This window comes from Pristiophorus japonicus, chromosome 27 (genome assembly GCF_044704955.1).
Source record: "Pristiophorus japonicus isolate sPriJap1 chromosome 27, sPriJap1.hap1, whole genome shotgun sequence".
Lineage (NCBI taxonomy): Eukaryota > Metazoa > Chordata > Chondrichthyes > Pristiophoridae > Pristiophorus > Pristiophorus japonicus.
In genome coordinates, this window is record NC_092003.1 from 16,287,389 (window position 1) to 16,310,963 (window position 23,575).

General features: G+C 48.4%; 1 protein-coding gene across 1 annotated transcript in view; it reads left to right on the forward strand.

The window, feature by feature from the left end:
- The first annotated feature begins 11,988 nt into the window (after nucleotides 1-11,988).
- The window catches only part of atg2a (autophagy related 2A), a 176,604-nt gene continuing 165,017 nt past the window's right edge, over nucleotides 11,989-23,575 (forward strand). The window contains exon 1 of the mRNA XM_070868291.1: nucleotides 11,989-12,334. Within this exon, the coding sequence (XP_070724392.1) occupies nucleotides 12,167-12,334 (168 nt within the window). The 5' untranslated portion in view covers nucleotides 11,989-12,166. The remainder of the gene's footprint in view (nucleotides 12,335-23,575) is intronic.

A 23,575-nucleotide genomic window follows, 5' to 3' on the forward strand; every position in this document is an offset into this window, starting at 1 on the left:
TAGGACAGTGTAGAGGGAGCTTTACTCTGTATCTAACCCGTGCTGTACCTGCCCTGGGAGTGTTTGATAGGACAGTGTAGAGGGAGCTTTACTCTGTATCTAACCCGTGCTGTACCTGCCCTGGGAGTGTTTGATGGGACAGTGTAGAGGGAGCTTTACTCTGTATCTAACCCCTTGTACCTGCCCTGGGAATGTTTGATGGGACAGTGCAGAGGGAGCTTTACTCTGTATCTAACCCCATGTACCTGCCCTGGAAGTGTTTGATGGGACAGTGTAGAGGGAGCTTTACTCTGTATCTAACCCGTGCTGTACCTGCCCTGGGAGTGTTTAATGGGACAGTGTAGAGGGAGTTTTATTCTGTATCTAATGCATGCTGTACCTGCCCTGGGAGTGTTTAATGGGACAGTGTAGAGGGAACTTTACTCTGTATCTAACCCCCTGTACCTGCCGTGGGAGTGTTTGATGGGACAGTGTAGAGGGAGCTTTACTCTGTATCTAACCCCGTGCTGTACCTGCCCTGGGAGTGTTTAATGGGACAGTGTAGAGGGAGTTTTATTCTGTATCTAATGCATGCTGTACCTGCCCTGGGAGTGTTTAATGGGACAGTGTAGAGGGAACTTTACTCTGTATCTAACCCCCTGTACCTGCCGTGGGAGTGTTTGATGGGACAGTGCAGAGGGAGCTTTACTCTGTATCTAACCCGTGCTGTACCTGCCCTGGGAGTGTTTAATGGGACAGTGTAGAGGGAGCTTTATTCTGTATCTAATGCATGCTGTACCTGCCCTGGGAGTGTTTAATGGGACAGTGTAGAGGGAGCTTTACTCTGTATCTAACCCCGTGCTGTACCTGCCCTGGGAGTGTTTGATGGGACAGTGTAGAGGGAGCTTTACTCTGTATCTAACCCCCTGTACCTGCCCTGGGAGTGTTTGATGGGACAGTGTAGAGGGAGCTTTACTCTGTATCTAACCCGTGCTGTACCTGCCCTGGGAGTGTGTGATGGGACAGTGTAGAGGGAGCTTTACTCTGTATCTAACCCCGTGCTGTACCTGCCCTGGGAGTGTTTGATGGGACAGTGTAGAGGGAGCTTTACTCTGTATCTAACCCCGTGCTGTACCTGCCCTGGGAGTGTTTGATGGGACAGTGTAGAAGGAGCTTTACTCTGTATCTAACCCGTGCTGTACCTGCCCTGGGAGTGTTTGATGGGACAGTGTAGAGGGAGCTTTACTCTGTATCTAACCCCCTGTACCTGCCCTGGGAGTGTTTGATGGGACAGAGACACCAGGTATAGGTCAGGTACTTGGGGGTGATGGGTGGGGTGGGGTTGTAGGTATACCGCCAGTAGTGAGATGCCTGGCTCCTGGGGGAGCGGGGTTGGGGAGTGGGGAGATGGAAGTGCGCAGAAGCGGAGGTAGCTAAGGTGTGAGTGGGGCAAGTGGGCGCCTGTGGGCAGAGGGGTCCCAACGGGCACAACGATCCCACATGATGCTCCCCCAGTGTCACGGTTTCGGGGAGCGCAGACGGCGAGGCGGGAACGTGCAGCCATTTTAGAATTCAGAATGGCCGCCGGCCAGATCGTTGGTTGGTCGGGTTTTATTGCCAGTCCTACGCTGCTATTTATTTATTTAATGATTATTCTTTTTTTTTTAATTCAGAAAAAAGTACGGGCGACTTCCTGCCCCACAAGCGGTGACCCCCTCCCCCCACCCCCCCGCTGGCTCCCTGCCCATTGTGGTGACCCCCTGACCTCTCACCCCCTTCACCTCCTCATTAGCCCCCCCTTTAAAGGCAGTTGTACCTCGGGCTGGTCTCGAGCGGGCGGGGTGTGTGGAGCTAGTTGCACAATAAGGAGTTATACTGTCGGCTGCGCCTTGCCGTCTGTCCAGGGTGCCGCCTCACCTGGTTGAATGTCCGATGTTGGGAAACAGTTAACTTGTCTCCCGGCTCGAGGGAGGCCGAGTGCGTAGGACCGCAGTTATACCGGCTTCGCGCAAATTTACGCCAATTCCCCCGGGTGGGGGCTTTGGTGTGATTGCTTTTAATTAAAGGTGCAGGCCAGCACTCTGGGCTGGTGGCTGTGTATAAGCCCGTCTCCTTTAACAGGCCGGGGTGAAAACCGAGGTCACTTCTGTCTCCTGACCCTCAGCGCCCCGACCTGTCCAGTTAAACCAGCAGCCATCATGTCGCCTACTAGAAGTGTGTTTGGTGCCTCGGGTGGGTGAATGTCCAACCAGTGTCCCCGGGTCAGGGGAAGGGGTTGGGGAGGGTGCGGGGCTTGTTGTAAATAGGCTAGGGTTCCATGCTCCTGATCGCTATCCAGTGACTCCTTTTGGAAAGAGCGCGTGTGGCGTCTGGTGGGGAGGAAAGGGATTGGGTTTGGCTGCGACACCTCCACAGTCGAATAGCCGCCCCTCCCCCCTGCCCAGGCTCGCGTATGAGTAGCCAATCGGATGAGGTGCCAGGATGAGCTGGGCAAACCTGTGTCTCCGAAAGGAGAGGGAGTAAAATGAATAATGTAAAAAAAATTATGATTTTATTGTAACACTAATGTAATTATTTACACTCTGGTTGATGTCCAATTTTTGTTCAACCTTAATGCGTGTAGAAAAATTGACTTGAGCTGTTTATGACCAAAATAAATCTTAATTCAATAGATTGGCACATGGTGAGGAGTTAATGAAATGGGATAAAGTTGACGCAGGATTCAAGGGACGAGCTATAATGTGTGAGTCAGACAGATAGACAGAGACAGGCAGAGGGAAAGGGAGATCTGTGAGGGAAAGAAAGTCAGAGAGAGATAGAGGGAAAGAGACAGAGGGATAGAGGTAGAAAGAAAGAGAGCTGAGAGAATGGGTAGAGGGAAAGAGATACATAGGGATTGAGGGATAGAGATAGAGTGAAAGAGGTCTAAAGAGCATGGGTAGAGGGATGGAGGGAAACAGAAAAAAGAGGGATAGAGGGAAAGAGATACAGGAGGATAGAGGTAGAGTGAAAAAGAGAGACAGTCAGAGAGAGGGAAAAAGGTAGACGGAAAGAGAGAGAGTCAGAAAGAAGGTTAAAGGGAAAGAGAGAGACAGAGAGAGGGATAGAGGGAGAGACAGAGAGAGAGACTCAGAGAAAGGGTTAGAGGGAGAGAGAAAGAGAGACTGTCAGAGAGGGGTAGAGGGAGAGAGAGAGAGAGAGAGAGACCATCAGAGAGAGGGTTAGAGGGAGGGAGAGAGAGAGAGAGTGACAGAGAGAGGGTTAGAGGGAGAGAGAGAGAGAGAGACTATGGGAGAGAGAGGGGTAGAGGGAGGGAGAGAGAGAGAGAGAGACTGACTGTCAGAGAGAGGGGTAGAGGGAGAGAGAGAGAGAGACTGTCAGAGAGAGGGGTAGAGGGAGAGAGAGAGAGAGAGACTGTCAGAGAGAGGGATAGAGGGAGAGAGAGAGAGAGAGAGAGAGAGACTGTCAGAGAGAGGGGCAGAGGGGGGGAGAGAGAGAGAGAGAGAGACTGTCAGAGAGAGGGATAGAGGGAGAGAGAGAGAGAGAGAGACTGTCAGAGAGAGGGGTAGAGGTGGTGGGGGAAAGAGACGCAGAGAGACAGACGGAGTGATTGAAAGACAGACAGAGAGAGCGAGAGACGGAGACTGATGATGGGTTCGAGAAGCTGGCTGTGAATCCTGTGTCGATTTTACAACCCGTAACTTCCCTTTATGCTTCGATAAATGCCCATCGCTCCCTCACCCGAGGTGTTGGTGGACCCTGAGCAACGGACACGCGGGCTGGCGCTGGATGGGTGGGGGCTGGCTGGTTTGAGTTGTGCTGCGAACAGCTCGGCTGCCTGGGACCCTCTGCCCTTGTAGTGTCTGCTGATGGGACGGGGCTCATTGTTCTGTGTGGTTTATTCAGCAAAGGAATAGCGAATAATAAAACGTCGACAAAATTGTAGCTTGTGACATTTTTGTGTTGTTTCTCTTTATTTTACTGACCGAGGTGAATCGTTACTTTGGGGAGAGTGGTGGCGAGGGATGTGGGGTGGAGGGTGAGGGGTGAGACCACACCTGGAATATTGTGTACAGTTTTGCTCTCCTTACCTAAGGAAGGATATACTTGCCATTGAGGGAGTGCAGCGAAGGTTCACCAGACTGATTCCTGGGATGGGGGATTATCCTGTGAGGAGAGATTGAGCAGACTGGGCTGATATTCTCTAGAGTTTAAAAGAATGAGAGGTGATCTCATTGAAACATACACAATTCTTACAGGGCTTGACAGGGTAGATGCAGGGAGGGTGTTTCCCCCGGGCTGGGGAGTCTAGAACCAGGGGTCACACAGTCTCAGGATAAGGGGTCGGCCATTTAGGACTGAGATGAGGAGGAATTTCTTCACTCAGAGGGTGGTGAATCTTTGGAATTCTCTGCCCCAGAGGGCTGTGGAGGCTCAGTCGTTGAGTATATTCAAGGCAGAGATCGATAGATTTTTGGATATTAAGGGAATCGAGGGATATGGGGATCGGGCGGGAAAGTGGAGTTGAGGTCAAAGATCAGCCACGATCTCATTGAATGGCGGAGCAGGCTCGAGGGGCCGAATGGCCGAATCCTGCTCCTATTTCTTAAGAGCTAGATCTTACCCTCACACACATGCCTGAAGGTGCCCACTAGGTGGCAATTGGCCCAGGGTTACTAAGGCGAATTATAGCTCCCCCCACCCCACACACACACATACACACACAGTTAAACCAACACAGACTGGAACTAAATCTGGGGACATCGGCTCTGAGAAACAGATGTTAGCTGTGGGCCATTGGGATAGTAATGTGTGTGTGGGGCAGTTGGATTTGGACTGCTGCACCTTCAGGCTAACCCAGGCCCCGCTGGATGGCAGTGTGTCTTGTTTGGAACTTATGGTGTAGAGATTTGCAAAGGCCTCTTGCCTCGCTGATCAATAAATACGAGAATGCCAAGATCTGATGGTATCAGGGGCTTGAGAAGTCAGCTCCCTCAGTACTGCCCATCCGACAGTGCGACGCTCCCTCAGTACTGCCCACTCCGACAGTGCGGCGCTCCCTCAGTATGCCCCTCCGACAGTGCGGCACTCCCTCAGTACTGCCCCTCCGACAGTGCGGCGCTCCCTCAGTACTGCCCACTCCGACAGTGCGGCGCTCCCTCAGTACTGCCCCTCCGACAGTGCGGCGCTCCCTCAGTACTGCCCCTCCGACAGTGCGGCGCTCCCTCAGTACTGTCCCTCCGACCGTGCGGCGCTCCCTCAGTACTGCCCCTCCGACAGTGCGGCGCTCCCTCAGTACTGCCCCTCCGACAGTGCGGCGCTCCCTCAGTACTGCCCCTCCGACAGTGCGGCGCTCCCTCAGTACTGTCCCTCCGACCGTGCGGCGCTCCCTCAGTACTGCCCCTCCGACAGTGCGGCGCTCCCTCAGTACTGTCCCTCCGACCGTGCGGCGCTCCCTCAGTACTGCCCCTCCGACCGTGCGGCGCTCCCTCAGCACTGCCCCTCCGACAGTGCGGCGCTCCCTCAGTACTGTCCCTCCGACCGTGCGGCGCTCCCTCAGTACTGCCCCTCCGACCGTGCGGCGCTCCCTCAGCACTGCACTGCGAGCGTCGGCCTGGATTAAGGACTCAAGTCCCTGGAGTGGGGCTCAGGCTAAACAGCAGCAATCAATCTCGGTCAATGAGTCTGCAACGGTCCCAGGCAGGAGACGAGGAAAAACCCCTGTGGTGGAAAGATTCGTGAACCACAGGTGCAAAGTTAGCTGGTCCTGCCAAGCACGAATGGCAGGCAGTGACTATATGGGGTACCGCAAGGTTCTGTGCTGGGGCCCCAGCTGTTTACATTGTACATTAATGATTTAGACGAGGGGATTAAATGCAGTATCTTCAAATTTGCGGATGACACTAAGTTCGGTGGCAGTGTGAGCTGCGAGGAGGATGCTATGAGGCTGCAGAGTGACTTGGATAGGTTAGGTGAGTGGGCAAATGCATGGCAGATGAAGTATAATGTGGATAAATGTGAGGTTATCCACTTTGGTGGTAAAAACAGAGAGACAGACTATTATCTGAATGGTGACAGATTAGGAAAAGGGGAGGTGCAACGAGACCTGGGTGTCATGGTACATCAGTCATTGAAGGTTGGCATGCAGGTACAGCAGGCGGTTAAGAAAGCAAATGGTATGTTGGCCTTCATAGCGAGGGGATTTGAGTACAGGGGCAGGGAGGTGTTGCTACAGTTGTACAGGGCCTTGGTGAGGCCATACCTGGAGTATTGTGTACAGTTTTGGTCTCCTAACCTGAGGAAGGACATTCTTGCTATTGAGGGAGTGCAGCGAAGGTTCACCAGACTGATTCCCGGGATGGTGGGACTGACCTATCAAGAAAGACTGGATCAACTGGGCTTGTATTCACTGGAGTTCAGAAGAATGAGAGGGGACCTCATAGAAACGTTTAAAATTCTGATGGGTTTAGACAGGTTAGATGCAGGAAGAATGTTCCCAATGTTGGGGAAGTCCAGAACCAGGGGACACAGTCTAAGGATAAGGGGTAAGCCATTTAGGACCGAGATGAGGAGAAACTTCTTCACCCAGAGAGTGGTGAACCTGTGGAATTCTCCACCACAGAAAGTTGTTGAGGCCAATTCACTAAATATATTCAAAAGGCAGTTAGATGAAGTCCTTACTACTAGGGGGATCAAGGGGTATGGTGAGAAAGCAGGAAGTGGGTACTGAAGTTGCATGTTCAACCATGAACTCATTGAATGGTGGTGCAGGCTAGAAGGGCCGAATGGCCTACTCCTGCACCTATTTTATATGTTTCTATGATACACTCCCGTCACGTCACGCCTCAAATTACTCTCGTACTGTGCCCCAAAATGCTGTTGGGTTAACGAAATCTATCTGATCTGCATTTGGCTGAATGAATTCGAAGATCCGCCGTCTCCCTCGGGAGCCTGGTCCGTAGATTGTCCATCACTCGCTGAGTTTGCAGCTGCAGTACCGGGAGTGTTCTCCCTCCACAAAGTTGAAAAGCCCGTTTTAAAAAAACATATCGGATCCTTGGCTTGATAAATACAGGCTTAGAGTACAAAGACAAGGAAGTTATGCTAAAGCTTTATAAAACATGGGTCAAGCCCCAGCTGGAGTATTGCCTTCAATTCTGGCCACCGCACTTTCGGAAGGATAGAAACACAGAAAATAGGTGCAGGCCTTCTAGCCTGCACCACCATTCAATGAGTTCATGGCTGGACATGCAACTTCAGTACCCCATTCCTGCTTTCTCGCCATACCCCTTGATCCCCCTAGTAGTAAGGACTTCATCTAACTCCCTTTTGAATATATTTAGTGAATTGGCCTCAATAACTTCCTGTGGTAGAGAATTCCACGGTTTCACCACTCTCTGGGTGAAGAAGTTTCTCATCTCGGTCCTAAATGACTTACCCCTTATCCTTAGACTGTGACCCCTGGTTCTGGACTTCCCCAACATCGGGAACATTCTTCCTGCATCTAACCTGTCCAATCCCGTCAGAATTTTAAACGTTTCTATGAGATCCCCTCTCATTACAATACAAATTATTTGGTACTTGAATAGCAGATGTCAAGCTGCTTTGTAACAATGATGTAAACATCTCCAATCACCCAACATGGAGCATGCCTACTAACTAGGCAAACAAAACATTCTTGTATAAAACAATCTGATTTATTACAGGGGGACTCTTAAAGTGACCATTTTAATGGCAGCACAGTAATTCGTTTAATGTCCACGATATGTTTAAGTAACATATCAACCTTAGTTTCTCTTAGCTGGTCTATTTGATGGCACGGCCATTATTTTGATAAGTATATACGTCAATGTCAAGAATGTTTCAGTGTAAGGGGTGTTGCAGTTGTGTGGGGCGGACTGGTTGGGCTGGGTGCTCTTTACCTTGCCGCCATTGTTCATTGTTCACAGGTTTATATGTAACCTTCAGGGCTGCTGACCGAGGGCCGTGGGGCTCTTTGTCAATCGGCGCGGACACGATGGACCGGAATGGCCTGTAACTTTCTACGTTTCGAAGGCATCAGAGAGGAGATTTACTGGAATGGTGTCAGGGATGAGGGATTTCAGTCATGTGGAAAAGCTGGGCTTGTTCCTGTTATATATACAGACTATAGATATACTCTTTGTGTAGTCACTGTGCAGTTGCATAAGATGGAGACTTGTTACCTGAGGTTTACACAGTGTATATACATACTGGCAACAACAGCAGAATCCAAACCCTGCAGTCACTTGTGAACTCGCTGGTGCATCAGCAAGTGGGATGACTGAGTGAAACCCTTCAGAGCAGGTGAATGGTCTCTCCCCAGTGTGAACTCGTGTGAACAGTGCTGTTATTCACATGCTACTGAATCGTGTTCATTCTGTTAGTTGGCGTTTGTTTCTGCTGATGTTAAACTCCAACCTAGTGGAAGGGTTATTAATATTTTGATATTTCAAATGACAGTCATGTCTCCAAGGTAAGAAGAGACTAATTGATGTCCTGTTTCTGACTGCTCCATTTTTTATCGGGGTGGAGGAGCGGTGAGAGATCGGGGCCCAGGAGAGGCGAGGGCCCAGGAGCATCATGATCAGGGCCCAGGAGAGGTGAGGGCCCAGGGGCAGCACGGGCCCAGCCCACACTGTGCGATATGTGTGTGCACTAGGTCCGTGCAGCAGAGCTGGTCTCCAGTCGTCCTGGTTAACCCTTGCCACTGGACCAAGACCTCGCTCTGTCAAGCCCGTGTGGTGGCTGGTGTGCAACAGTCACCCCACGTTAAAAAAATCCACCCACAGCCATCTTCCACCCTTCAGGATGTAGTTCGGGACCTAGATTGTCAGGTCCTTCATTGAAACACCTGGGAACTCATCCTTTTTTGGCGTGGAAGCAAGTCATGCTCGCTTCGAGGGACCGCCTATGATGATGATGATGGACGATAATCTAATGGGGGCTGCTGTACATGAGTCCTCCATGATCCCTCTCTCTATAGTCCCAGAGCCTGCAGTACACAAGTCCTCCAGGCCAGCAGATGGCTCTAATCGCTCTCTATCGAATCCAAAGGGAGGCTGCAGTACATGCCGCAGGATTCAGTGCTGGGACCCCAGCTATTTACAATATACATTAATGATTTAGACAAAGGAATTGAGTGTAATATCTCCAAGTTTGCAGATGACACTAAGCTGGGTGGCGGTGTGAGCTCTGAGGAGGATGCTAAGAGGCTGCAGGGTGACTTGGACAGGTTAGGTGAGTGGGCAAATGCATGGCAGATGCAGTATAATGTGGATAAATGTGAGGTTATCCACTTTGGTGGCAAAAACAGGAAGGCAGAATATTATCTGAATGGTGACAGATTAGGAAAAGGGGAGGTGCAACGAGATCTGGGTGTCACGGTACATCAGTCATTGAAAGTTGGCATGCAGGTACAGCAGGTGGTTAAGAAAGAAAATGGCATGTTGGCCTTCATAGCTAGGGGATTTGAGTATAGGAGCAGGGAGGTCTTACTGCAGTTGTACAGGGCCTCACCTGGAATATTGTGTTCAGTTTTGGTCTCCTAATCTGAGGAAGGACATTCTTGCTATTGAGGGATTGCTGTGAAGGTTCACCAGACTGATTCCCGGGATGGCAGGACTGACATATGAGGAGAGACTGGATCGGCTAGGCTTGTACTCACTGGAATTTAGAAGGATGAGAGGGGATCTCATAGAAACGTACAAAATTCTGACGGGACTGGACAGGTTAGACGCAGGAAGAATGTTCCCGATGTTGGGGAAGTCCAGAACCAGGGGTCACAGTCTAAGGACAAGGGGTAAGCCATCTAGGACCGAGATGACGAGAAACTTCTTCACTCAGAGCATTGTGAACCTGTGGAATTCTCTACCACAGAAAGTTGTTGGGTCCGGATCGTGGATATATTCAAGAGGGAGTTAGATATGGCCCTTACGGCTAAAGGGATCAAGGGGTATGGAGAGAAAGCAGGGGTGGGGTACTCAGGTTGCATGATCAGCCATGATCTTATTGAATGGTGGTGCAGGCTCAAAGGGCCAAATGGCCTACTCCTGCACCTATTTTCTATGTTACTATGTATCCTCCAGGCCGGCAGGGGACGCGAATCCCTCTATATCCAATGGGGGAGCTGCAGTACATGAGTCCTCCAGGCCAGCAGGAGGCGCGGCTGTCTAATCCGATCCATCATCAACATTAACATAGCCCCAAAGCAGAGGGGACAGCAGAAGCAGTTCCGCAAAAAAGTTAATGCCGGGACACTTAGAGACCCAGCTAAGAGAGCCCTATACAGCCAGCGCCTCACTGCCAATCTGGCGTGCCTTGATGACCCTGAGATGCTGAATGCCCACAGCGCTTGGTCTGCCCTCCAGGCCTCTATAACCAGTGCCTGTGAAGAGACACTTGGTCACTCAACCAGAAAACATCAGGATTGGTTTGATGAAAATGATCAAGAGATCCAAGAACTAATAGATCGCAAGCGCAAAGCATTTCTGAACCTCAAGCAACAGCCCAACTCGGGAGCTGCAAAACAATGTTACAGATGGCTCAAGGCTGAGGTCCAACAAAAAACCCGGGACCTAAAGAACAGGTGGTGGATGGAGAAAGTACAGGAGATATAACAACTGGCCGACAGCCACGGTATACGAGGATTCTTCGCTGCAGTTAAGGTCACCTACGGTCCAATCTCCCAAGGCTCCACCCCACTCCTGGCCAAGAACGGGGAAACACTCATCAAGGACACCGAGGCTGTCAGGGCCCGATGGAAGGAGCACTTTGAAGATCTCCTCAATCGAGACGCTGCCTTTGACTCGAGTGTTCTCGACTCCATCCCGCAGCATGCGACCCGCCACCACCTCAGTGAAACTCCAACGCTGCACAAGGTAGGCAAAGCATAAAACAGCTCAGGAATAACAAGGCTACCGGTGCAGATGGAATCACTGTTGAGGCGCTAAAATATGGCGGAGAGGCGCTGTTGGCGTGGATACACGACCTCATCTCTCTCATCTGGAGGGAGGAGAGCATGCCGGGAGATCTGAGAGATGCAGTGATTGTGACCATTTTTTTAAAAGGGGACAAGTCCGACTGCGGTAACTACAGAGGAATCTCCCTGCTGTCAGCCACTGGGAAAGTTGTCGCTCGAGTTCTCCTCAATCGTCTTCTCCCTGTGGCCGAGGAGCTCCTCCTGGAGTCACAGTGCGGATTTCGTCCCCAACGGGGCACAACAGACATGATCTCTCTCTATAATCCTAGAGGCTGCAGTACACGAGCCCTCCAGGCCGACAGGGGGCGCTGATGTCTCTGTATATAATCCAATGGGGACCTGCAGTACATGAGCCCTCCAGGCCGACAGGGGGCGCTGACGTCTCTCTCTATAATCCAATGGGAACCTCCAGTACATGAGACCTCCAGACCAGCAGGGGGCGCTGGTGTGTCTCTCTATAATCCAATGGGAGATTGCAGTACATGAGCCCTCCAGACCAGCAGGGGGCGCTGGTGTCTCTATAATCCAATGGGAGATTGCAGTACATGAGCCCTCCAGACCAGCAGGGGGCGCTGGTGTCTCTATAATCCAATGGGAGATTGCAGTACATGAGCCCTCCAGAGCAGCAGGGGGCGCTGGTGTCTCTCTCTATAATCCAATGGGAGATTGCAGTACATGAGCCCTCCAGACCAGCAGGGGGCGCTGGTGTCTCTCTCTATAATCCAATGGGAGATTGCAGTACATGAGCTCTCCAGACCAGCAGGGGGCGCTGGTGTCTCTCTCTATAATCCAATGGGAGATTGCAGTACATGAGCCCTCCAGACCAGCAGGGGGCGCTGGTGTCTCTCTTTCTCTATTATATAATGAAGCTGCAGTACACGAACCCTCCAGACCGGCAGGTGGCGCTGGTGTCTCTGGATATAATCCAATGGGGTGGCTGCAGTACACGAGCCCTCCAGACCGTCAGGGGGCGCTGCCCACCCGCAGTGCGCAGGCGCGGACAGTCAGAGAGACGCGGCGGCAGCAGCAGCAATGGCGGCGGATTGTTGAGGCACCGATTTGTCCGCCCTTTCCCCCCCCCCCCCCGCCACTCGGAGGCGGCTTTGACCCGCCAGCAGCACCCACCCGCAGGCCGTGGATGAGCGGGCCGGCCCGGGCTATGCGGGTGGCCGGCGGCCGGGCGCTAGGATGTCATGGTTTTTCCCCTGGTCGAGCTCCATCAAGAAGCGGGCCTGCCGCTACCTGCTGCAGCACTACCTGGGACACTTCCTGGAGGAGCGCCTCACCCTGGAGCAGCTCAGCCTGGACCTGTACAACGGCAGCGGCCGCCTCAGCGCCGTGCAGCTCGACGTCTGGGTAAGGGGAGACTCGGCACCAGCAACCCACCCTACCCGTATAAACAGGGTCCAATTCATCATAATAACCCGTATAAACAGGGTCCAATTCATCATAATAACCCGTATAAACAGGGGACAGTACATAACCCGTGTAAACAGCATCCAATTCATCATAATAACCCGTATAAACAGGGGACAGTACATAACCCGTGTAAACAGCATCCAATTCATCATAATAACCCGTATAAACAGGGTCCAATTCATCATAATAACCCGTATAAACAGGGGACAGTACATAACCCGTGTAAACAGCATCCAATTCATCATAATAACCCGTATAAACAGCGTCCAATTCATCATAACCCGTATAAACAGGGTCCAATTCATCATAATAACCCGTATAAACAGCGTCCGATTCATCATAATAACCCGTATAAACAGGGGACAGTACATAACCCGTGTAAACAGCGTCCAATTCATCATAATAACCCGTATAAACAGCGTCCAATTCATCATAACCCGTATAAACAGGGTCCAATTCATCATCATAACCCGTATAAACAGCGTCCAATTCATCATAACCCGTATAAACAGGGTCCAATTCATCATAATAACCCGTATAAACAGCGTCCGATTCATCATAATAACCCGTATAAACAGGGGACAGTACATAACCCGTGTAAACAGCGTCCAATTCATCATAATAACCCGTATAAACAGCGTCCAATTCATCATAATAACCCGTATAAACAGCGTCCAATTCATCATCATAACCCGTATAAACAGCGTCCAATTCATCATAATAACCCGTATAAACAGTGTCCAATTCATCATAATAACCCGTATAAACAGCGTCCAATTCATCATAATAACCCGTATAAACAGCGTCCAATTCATCATAATAACCCGTATAAACAGCGTCCAATTCATCATCATAACCCGTATAAACAGCGTCCAATTCATCATAACCCATATAAACAGGGGACAATACATCATAACCCGTATAAACAGGGGACAATACATCATAACCCGTATAAACAGGGGACAGTACATAACCCGTATAAACAGGGGACAGTACATAACCCATATAAACAGGGGACAATACATCATAACTCGTATAAACAGGGGACAGTACAACATAACCCGTATAAACAGGGGACAGTACATAACCCATATAAACAGGGGACAATACATCATAACCCGTATAAACAGGGGACAGTACATAACCCATATAAACAGGGGACAATACATCATAACCCGTATAAACAGGGGACAATACATCATAACCCGTATAAACAGGGGACAATACATCATAACCCGTATAAACAGGGGACAGTACATAACCCATATAAACAGGGGACAATACATCATAACTCGTATAAACAGGGGACAATACATCATAACCCGTATAAACAGGGGACAGTACATAACCCATATAAACAGGGGACAATACATCATAACTCGTATAAACAGGGGACAGTACAACATAACCCGTATAAACAGGGGACAGTGCATAACCCGTATAAACAGGGGACAATACATCATAACCCGTATAAACAGGGGACAATACATCATAACTCGTATAAACAGGGGACAGTACATAACCCGTATAAACAGGGGACAATACATAACCCGTATAAACAGGGGACAATACATCATAACCCGTATAAACAGGGGACAATACATCATAACCTGTATAAACAGGGGACAATACATAACCCGTATAAACAGGGGACAATACATCATAACCCGTATAAACAGGGGACAATACATCATAACCCGTATAAACAGGGGACAATACATAACCCGTATAAACAGGGGACAATACATAACCCGTATAAACAGGGGACAATACATAACCCGTATAAACAGGGGACAATACATAACCCGTATAAACAGGGGATAATACATAACCCGTATAAACAGGGGACAGTACATAACCCGTATAAACAGGGGACAATACATCATAACTCGTATAAACAGGGGACAATACATCATAACCCGTATAAACAGGGGACAGTACATAACCCATATAAACAGGGGACAATACATCATAACTCGTATAAACAGGGGACAGTACAACATAACCCGTATAAACAGGGGACAGTACATAACCCATATAAACAGGGGACAGTGCATAACCCGTATAAACAGGGGACAATACATCATAACCCGTATAAACAGGGGACAATACATCATAACCCGTATAAACAGGGGACAGTACATAACCCGTATAAACAGGGGACAATACATAACCCGTATAAACAGGGGACAATACATCATAACTCGTATAAACAGGGGACAATACATAACCCGTATAAACAGGGGACAATACATCATAACCCGTATAAACAGGGGACAGTACATAACCCGTATAAACAGGGGACAATACATCATAACCCGTATAAACAGGGGACAATACATCATAACCTGTATAAACAGGGGACAATACATAACTCGTATAAACAGGGGACAATACATCATAACCTGTATAAACAGGGGACAATACATAACCCGTATAAACAGGGGACAATACATCATAACCCGTATAAACAGGGGACAATACATCATAACCTGTATAAACAGGGGACAATACATAACCCGTATAAACAGGGGACAATACATCATAACCTGTATAAACAGGGGACAATACATAACCCGTATAAACAGGGGACAATACATAACCCGTATAAACAGGGGACAATACATCATAACCCGTATAAACAGGGGACAATACATCATAACCCGTATAAACAGGGGACAATACATAACCCGTATAAACAGGGGACAATACATAACCCGTATAAACAGGGGATAATACATAACCCGTATAAACAGGGGACAGTACATAACCCGTATAAACAGGGGACAATACATCATAACCCGTATAAACAGGGGACAATACATAACCCGTATAAACAGGGGACAATACATAACCCGTATAAACAGGGGACAGTGCATAACCCGTATAAACAGGGGACAGTACATAACCCATATAAACAGGGGACAGTGCATAACCCGTATAAACAGGGGACAATACATCATAACCCGTATAAACAGGGGACTATACATCATAACCCGTATAAACGGGGGACAGTACATAACCCGTATAAACAGGGGACAATACATCATAACCCATATAAACGGGACAATACATCATCACCCGTATAAACAGGGGACAGTACATAACCCGTATAAACAGGGGACAGTACATAACCCGTATAAGCAGGGGACAGTACATAACCCGTATAAACAGGGGATAATTCATCATAACCTGTATAACGGGACAGTACATCATAACCCGTATAAAGGGACAATTCATCATAACCCGCATAAACGGGACAATTCATCATAACCCGTATAACAGGCTTCAATTCTCATCATAACTCATATAACCAGCTTCAGTTCACATAATAACCCATATAAACAGCAGGGTTTAATTCATATGTTATCATCATAGGCAGTCCCTCGGAATCAAAGACTTGCTTCCACCCCTGAAGTGCGTTCTTAGGTGACTGAACAGTCCAATATGAGAGCCACAGACTCTGTCACAGGTGGGACAGACAGTGGTTGAGGGAAGGGGTGGGTGGGACTGGTTTGCTGCACGCTCCTTCCGCTGTCTGTGCTTGATTTCTGCATGCTCTTGGCGTTGAAATTCGAGGTGCTCAGCACCCTCCCGGATGTACTTCCTCCACTTAGGGCAGACTGGTCTTTGGCCAGGGACTCCCAAGTGTCGGTGGGGATGTTGCACTTTATCAGGGAGGCTTTGAGGGTGTCCTTGTAATGTTTCCTCTGCCCACCTTTGACTCGTTTGCCGTGAAGGAGTTCCGAGTAGAGCGCTTGCTTTGGGAGTCTCGTGTCTGGCATGCGGACTATGTGGCCCGCCCAGCGGAGCTGATCAAGTGTGGTCAGTGCTTCGATGCTGGGGATGTTGGCCTGGTCGAGGACGCTAATGTTGGTGCCCCTGTCCTCCCAGGGGATTTGTAGGATCTTGTGGAGACATCGTTGGTGATATTTCTCCAGCAACTTGAGGTGTCTACTGTACATGGTCCATGTCTCTGAGCCATACAGGGGGGCGGGTATTACTACAGCCCTGTAGACCATGAGCTTGGTGGCAGTTTTGAGGGCCTGATCCTCAAACACTCTTTTCCTCAGGCGGCCGAAGGTTGCACTGGCGCACTGGAGGCGGTGTTGGATCTCGTCGTCAATGCCTGCCCTTGGTGATAGGAGGCTCCCGAGGTATGGGAAATGGTCCACGGTGTCCAGGGCCGCATCGTGGATCTTGATGACTGGGGGGCAGTGCTGTGCGGTGAGGACAGGCTGGTGTCTTACGGATGTTTAGCGTAAGGCCCATGCTTTCGTACGCCTCAATAAACACAACCAATTCACAGTCATAAACAGTAGGTCATTAATTCACATAATAACCCATATAAACAATAGGGCTTCAATTCACATAAATCATATAAACAATACACTCTAAACAATAGATAAATTCATCAATTAATAGATAACATAAGAACATAAGAAATAGGAGCAGGAGTCGGCCATTCGGCCCCTCGAGCCTGTTCCACCATTCAATAAGATCACGACTGATCTGATCATGGGCTCAGTTCCATTTCCCTGCCTGCTCCCCATAATCCTTTATTCCCTTATCGCTCAAAAATCTGTCGATTTCCGCCTTAAATATATTCAATAACAACTCATGCTAAGAGTGGAAGCAAGTCTTCCTCGATTCCGAGGGACTGCCTATGATGATGATATTCAATGTCCCAGCCTCCACAGCTCTCTGGGGCAGAGAATTCCACAGATTTACAACCCTCTGAGAGAAGAAATTCTTCCTTATCGCCGTTTTAAATGGGTGGCCTCTTATTCTGAGACTATGTCCCCTAGCTCTAGATTCCCCCATGAGGGGAAACATCTACCCGGTCAAGCCCTCAGAACAGTAGGTCTTCAATTCACAATAAACCATACAAACAATTCACACAGTCATACACAATCGGCCAGTTCATCAATTGACAAACTGATAATCAACCAATTACAGTAATAAACACTAGGTCATCACTTCAGATTAATAAACAGTAGGTCACTATTTACATAAACCATATGATCAATTCACAGATACATATGAGCAATTCAGATACATTCATAAACAATAGGTAAATTCATCAATTGACAAACTGATAGAAAATCAACCAATTCACAGATTAATAAACAATCTGTAATCATCAAAGATTAATCCAGGTAATCAGTCCAGAGGTTAATAAACTACATTAATCAATTTACAGATACATTCATAAATAATGGGTAAGTTCATCAATTGACAGACAAACTGATAACTAACTCAACCAATTCACAGATTAATAACTAGGTAAATAACTTGCAGATTAATAGAAACATAGAAAATAGGTGCAGGAGTAGGCCATTCGGCCCTTCGAGCCTGCACCACCATTCAATAAGATCATGGCTGATCATTCCCTCAGTACCCCTTTCCTGCTTTCTCTCTATACCCCTTGATCCCTTTGGCCGTAAGGGCCACATCTAACTCCCTTTTGAATATATCTAACGAACTGGCCTCAACAACTCTCTGTGGCAGAGAATTCCACAGGTTAACCACTCTCTGAGTGAAGAAGTTTCTCCTCATCTCGGTCCTAAATGGCTCACCCCTTATTCTTAGACTGTGACCCCGGTTCTGGAACTCCTTAGCAACGGAAACATTCTTCCTGCCTCTGACCTGTCCAATCCAGTCAGAATTTTATATGTTTCTATGAGATCCCCTCTCATCTAAACCCCAGTGGATACAAGCCCAGTTGATCCAGTCTCTCCTTATATGTCAGTCCTACCATCGCTGTACTCCCTCAATAGCAAGAACATCCTCAGATTAGGAGACCAAAACTGAACACTATATTCCAGGTGAGGCCTCACCAAGGCCCTGTACAACTGCAGTAAGACCTCCCTGCTCCTATACTCAAATCCTCTCGCTATGAAGGCCAACATGCAATTTGCTGCCTTCACCGCCTGCTGTACCTGCATGCCAACTTTCAATGACTGATGTACCATGACACCCAGGTCTCGTTGCACCTCCCCTTTTCCTAATCTGTCACCATTCAGATAATATTCTGCCTTCCTGTTTTTGCCACCAAAGTGGATAACCTCACATTTATCCACATTATACTGCATCTGCCATGCATTTGCCCACTCACCTAACCTGTCCAATAAACAATACATTATTCAATTTACAGGTTAAAAAACAATATATTAATCTATTTACATAATAAACAATACATTAAGGAATTTACATAAGCATATATTAATACACAAAATATATTGATCAGTTCACTAATAACCAATAGATACATTAATCAATTCACATTAATAAATAACACCACCAATTCACAGATTAATAAGCAATAGATACAAGAATACATTTACAGATTAATGAATAAACAATTGCTAAATAATCGACTTGCAGACATTAAGGAACAGAAGAAACATAGGAAATGGATACATTAATTAATTTACAGAAATTGAAAAACAATCGGTAAATGATCAATTTACAGATACATTAATAAACAATAGCTAAATTCATCAAGTCACAGAACTTTATAAACAGTTAAATTAATATGCAAAATTAATGTATGAATTTATCAATAGTAGTAAATTTACAGAAATGAATAAACAATCGCTAAATTAATCAATTAATCACTAACGAAATATGAATAAACAGTAGATAAATTAAATAATTTGTACTAGAAGTAACTTAAATTTAAAATTTATAGATGTCTGAATAAATAAAACAATAAGTTAAATAGAAATAATATATGTAAATAATTAGGTATACAGGGGGGGTTGATATCAATAGATATTTAGATAAACTAATAAATTATAAATTGATAGATATATGGATAAATTAGGAAAAACCTGATGTATAGACATGCAGATATACATAAATTGTTAACTAGATATAGATGAATTCATAAATGTAGATCAATAAATAGGGATTGATACATTCATTATTAAATATTTTGCTGTTTCGCAAAAATGTACTTGGAACTTAGTTTGCTTATTTTAAATGTCTCAAACTTTGTTGGGGGAGATTTATTGCTGTTTAAATGTCAACTTGGCTCAGTTAGTATCACTCTCTTGCCTCCAAGTCAGAGGTTCACAAGTTTGATCCCCACATAATCTTAGCCGACACTCCCAGTACAGTACTGAGGGAGCGCCGCACTGTCGGAGGGGCAGTACTGAGGGAGCGCCGCACTGTCGGAAGGGCAGTATTGAGGGAGTGCCGCACTGTCGGAGGGGCAGTACTGAGGGAGCGGCGCACTGTCGGAGGGGCAGTACTGGGAGCGCCGCACTGTCGGAGGGGCAGTGCTGAGGGAGTGCCGCACTGTCGGAGGGGCAGTGCTGAGGGAGCGCCGCACTGTCGGAGGGGCAGTGCTGAGGGAGCGCCGCACTGTCGGAGGGGCAGTGCTAAGGGAGCGCTGCACTGTCGGAGGTGCCGTCTTTCAGATGAGACGTCAAATCGAGGTCCCTATCTGCCCCCTCAGGTGGATGTAAATGATCTCACGGCCACTATTGGAAGAAGAGCAGGGGAGTTCTCCCTGGTGTCCTGGGGCCAATATTTATCCCTCAATAAACATCACCGTATCAGGTTATCTTGTCATTATCTCATTATTTGTTTGTGGGAGCTTGCTGTGTGCAAATAGGCCGCCACATTACAATAGTGATGACACTTCAATGGTAATTAATCGTCTGTGAAGAACTCTGGGACATCCTGAGGTTGTGAAAGGCTTCGTTGCTTTTTTTTAGCAGATTCGAAGATGTGTTTAATTATTCAGCAGGTTGACGAAATATGTAGAGACCAATGCGATAATCCCCAGTCCCAGTACTTGTCTTAGAGTGGGGTGTGGGGAGGTGGGGAGGAGCTTAAGGTCTGCTTAGTCATGAAGGGCATTGCAACAGTACTGATAGCCGCCCTGGCCTGGACACCCACTCGAGCACAGCACAGACCATCACTGGGCTGGAAATCCCGGCCTGACTTTACTCTCCCAAACCTAGCCAGTAAGGCCATTTGTGTATATGTTGCCATTCCAGTTTAGATGAGTTAGCTTAGTACATGCCAGGTATTGAGGCTTAGATTGCTGCTGAAACCCTCATCCGTGCCTTTGTTACCTCTAGACTTAGAAACATAGAAAATAGGTGCAGGAGTAGGCCATTCGGCCCTTCTAGCCTGCACCGCCATTCAATGAGTTCATGGCTGAACATGCAACTTCAGTACCCCATTCCTGCTTTCTCGCCATACCCCTTGATCTCCCTAGTGGTAAGGACTTCATCTAACTCCCTTTTGAATATATTTAGTGAATTGGCCTCAACTACTTTCTGTGGTAGAGAATTCCACAGGTTCACCACTCTCTGGGTGAAGAAGTTTCTCCTCATCTCGGTCCTAAATGGCTTATCCCTTATCCTTAGACTGTGACCCCTGGCTAATCCAACACACTCCTGGCCAGCCTCTCACGTTCTACCCTACGAAAACTAGAGGTGATCCAATACTCGGCTGCCCCTTGTCCTAACTCGCACCGAATCCCGCTCACCCATCACCCCCTGTGCTCACTGCCCCGTGTCCTAACTCGCACCGAGTCCCGCTCACCCATCACCCCCTGTGCTCACTGCCCCGTGTCCTAACTTGCACCGAGTCCCGCTCACCCATCACCCCCTGTGCTCACTGACCTACATTGGCTCCCGGTTAAGCAACGCCTCGATTTCAAAATTCTCATATTTGCGTTCAAACCCCTTCATGGCCCTAGCCCTCTCCCTCTCTCTGTAATCTCCTCCAGCCCCACAACCTCCTGAGATCTCTGCCCCCCTCTAATTCTGCCCTCCTGTGCATTCCTGATTATAATCACTCCACCATTGGTGGCCGTGCCTTCAGCTGCCTGGGCTCCAAGCTCTGGAACTCCCTCCCTAAACCTCTCCGCCTCTCTACCTCTCTTTCCTCCTTCAAGACACTCCTTAAAACCTACCTCTTTTGCCTTAATAACACCTTCTGTGGCTCGATGACAAATTTTGTTTTGTAACACTCCTGTCAAGCACCTTGGGATGTTACTATGTTAAAGGTGCTATACAAATGCAAGTTGTTGTTGTAGACCACCTGCTCTGTGCTGCTCATTGAGCCTCTTGCTGAATTATTGATGTGACCATCAAGAGAATAGAAGAAGAAACCTATATTATTACTGCACCTTTCAAAACAGCAACGTGATAATAACCAGATAATCTGTTTAAATTATGTTGCTTCAGGGATAAATATTGGCCCCAGGACACCGGCGATAACTTCCCTGCTCTTCTTCCAACAGTGGCTGCGGTTTAAGACAGCACTCCTGACAGTGCAGCACTCCCTCAATACGACCCCTCCGACAGTGTGGCGCTCCCTTAGTGCTGCCCCTCCGACAGTGCGGCGCTCCCTCAGTACTGCCCCTCCGACAGTGCGGCACTCCCTTGGTGCTGCCTCTCCGACAGTGTGGCGCTCCCTCAGTACTGCCCCTCTGACAGTGCGGCACTCCATCAGTACTGCCTCTCCGACAGTGCGGCACTCCCTTGGTGCTGCCTCTCCGACAGTGCGGCACTCCCTCAGCACTGCCTCGGAGGGGCAGTACTGAGGGAGCGCCGCACTGTCGGAGGGGCAGTACTGAGGGAGCGCCGCACTGTCGGAGGGGCAGTACTGAGGGGACGCCGCACTGTCGGAGGGGCAGTACTGAGGAGGGGCCGCACTGTCGGAGGGGCAGTACTGAGGGAGCGCCGCACTGTCGGAGGGGCAGTACTGAGGTCGTGCCGCACTGTCGGAGGTGCGGTCTTTTGGATGAGTTAAACTGAGGCTCCGGCTGCCCTCTCGGGCAGATGTAAAAGATCCCACTGCCACTATTGGAAGAAGAGCAGGGGGAGTTCTCCCTGATGGCCTGGGGCCAATATTTATCCCTCAATCAACATCACTGAAAACAGATTATCTGGGTCATTATCACATTGATGTTTGTGAGAGCTTGCTGTGCGCAAATTGGCTGCCGCGTTTCCCACAGTACAACAGTGACTTGCATTTATATAGCGCATTCAATGCAGTAAAAAGTCCCGTGACGCTCACAATTGTGAAGGCACTTCAAGAAGCGCTTCATTGGCTATAAAAGCGCCTTGGGAAGTCCTGAGGACGTGCAGGGAGCTGTAGAAATGCAAGTCTGTTCTTCCTTGTCCGACAGGCTGTGGTGAAGCTGTTGTGAAACTTGATCAGTTTTGCTCCCAGTCTGGAGGAATCACGCGGAGCCTGCGTAGAGCTCCTCCGGGGCAGCGTGACGGTGTTTGCCGACCAGCTGCTTGTGGGAGTGCCTTTCCTGCAGATCCTGCACTCACTACCCCAGGATGGAAATAACTGAGTCACATTCCCCAGTTGGCACAGCACCCAGTCGAATTTCGACAGAGCTCCTCAAACACTGGAGGAGGGAGTAGATTGGGGAAAGGCGTGGGGAGTGGAGGGGGTGGAAGAAGGAAGGACGAGTTGCCTTTTCTACAGCCCCTTCCACCAGCACACGCCATCCCAAATCGCTTCACAGCCAATCAAGTACTTTCGAAGTGTAGTCACTTGTAATGTGAGAAACGCGGCACAAACAGCAATGTGACAATGAACAGATAATCTGTTTCTGGTCATTTTGATTGAGGTTTGGTACAGGTCTGTCACTTTATAATACTGGGGTACAGTACTGGTGTGTACAGGTCTGTCACTGTATAACCCTAGGGTACAGTACTGGTGGGTTCAGATCTGTCGCTGTATAACACTGGGGTACAGTACTAGTGTGTACAGGTCTGTCACTGTATAACACTGGTGTACAGTACTGGTGTGTACAGGTCTGTCACTATAACACTGGGGTACAGTACTGGTGTGTACAGGTCTGTCACTGTATAACACTGGGATACAGCACTGATGGGTACAGGTCTGCCACTGTATAACACTGGGGTACAGTACTGGTGTGTACAGGTCTGTCACTGTATAACACTGGGATACAGCACTGATGGGTACAGGTCTGCCACTGTATAACACTGGGGTACAGTACTGGTGTGTACAGGTCTGTCACTATAACACTGGGGTACAGTACTGGTGTGTACAGGTCTGTCACTGTATAACATTGGGGTACAGTACTGGTGGGTACAGGTCTGTCACTGTATAACACTGCGGTACAGTACTGATGGGTACAGGTCTGTCGCTGTATAACACTGGGGTACA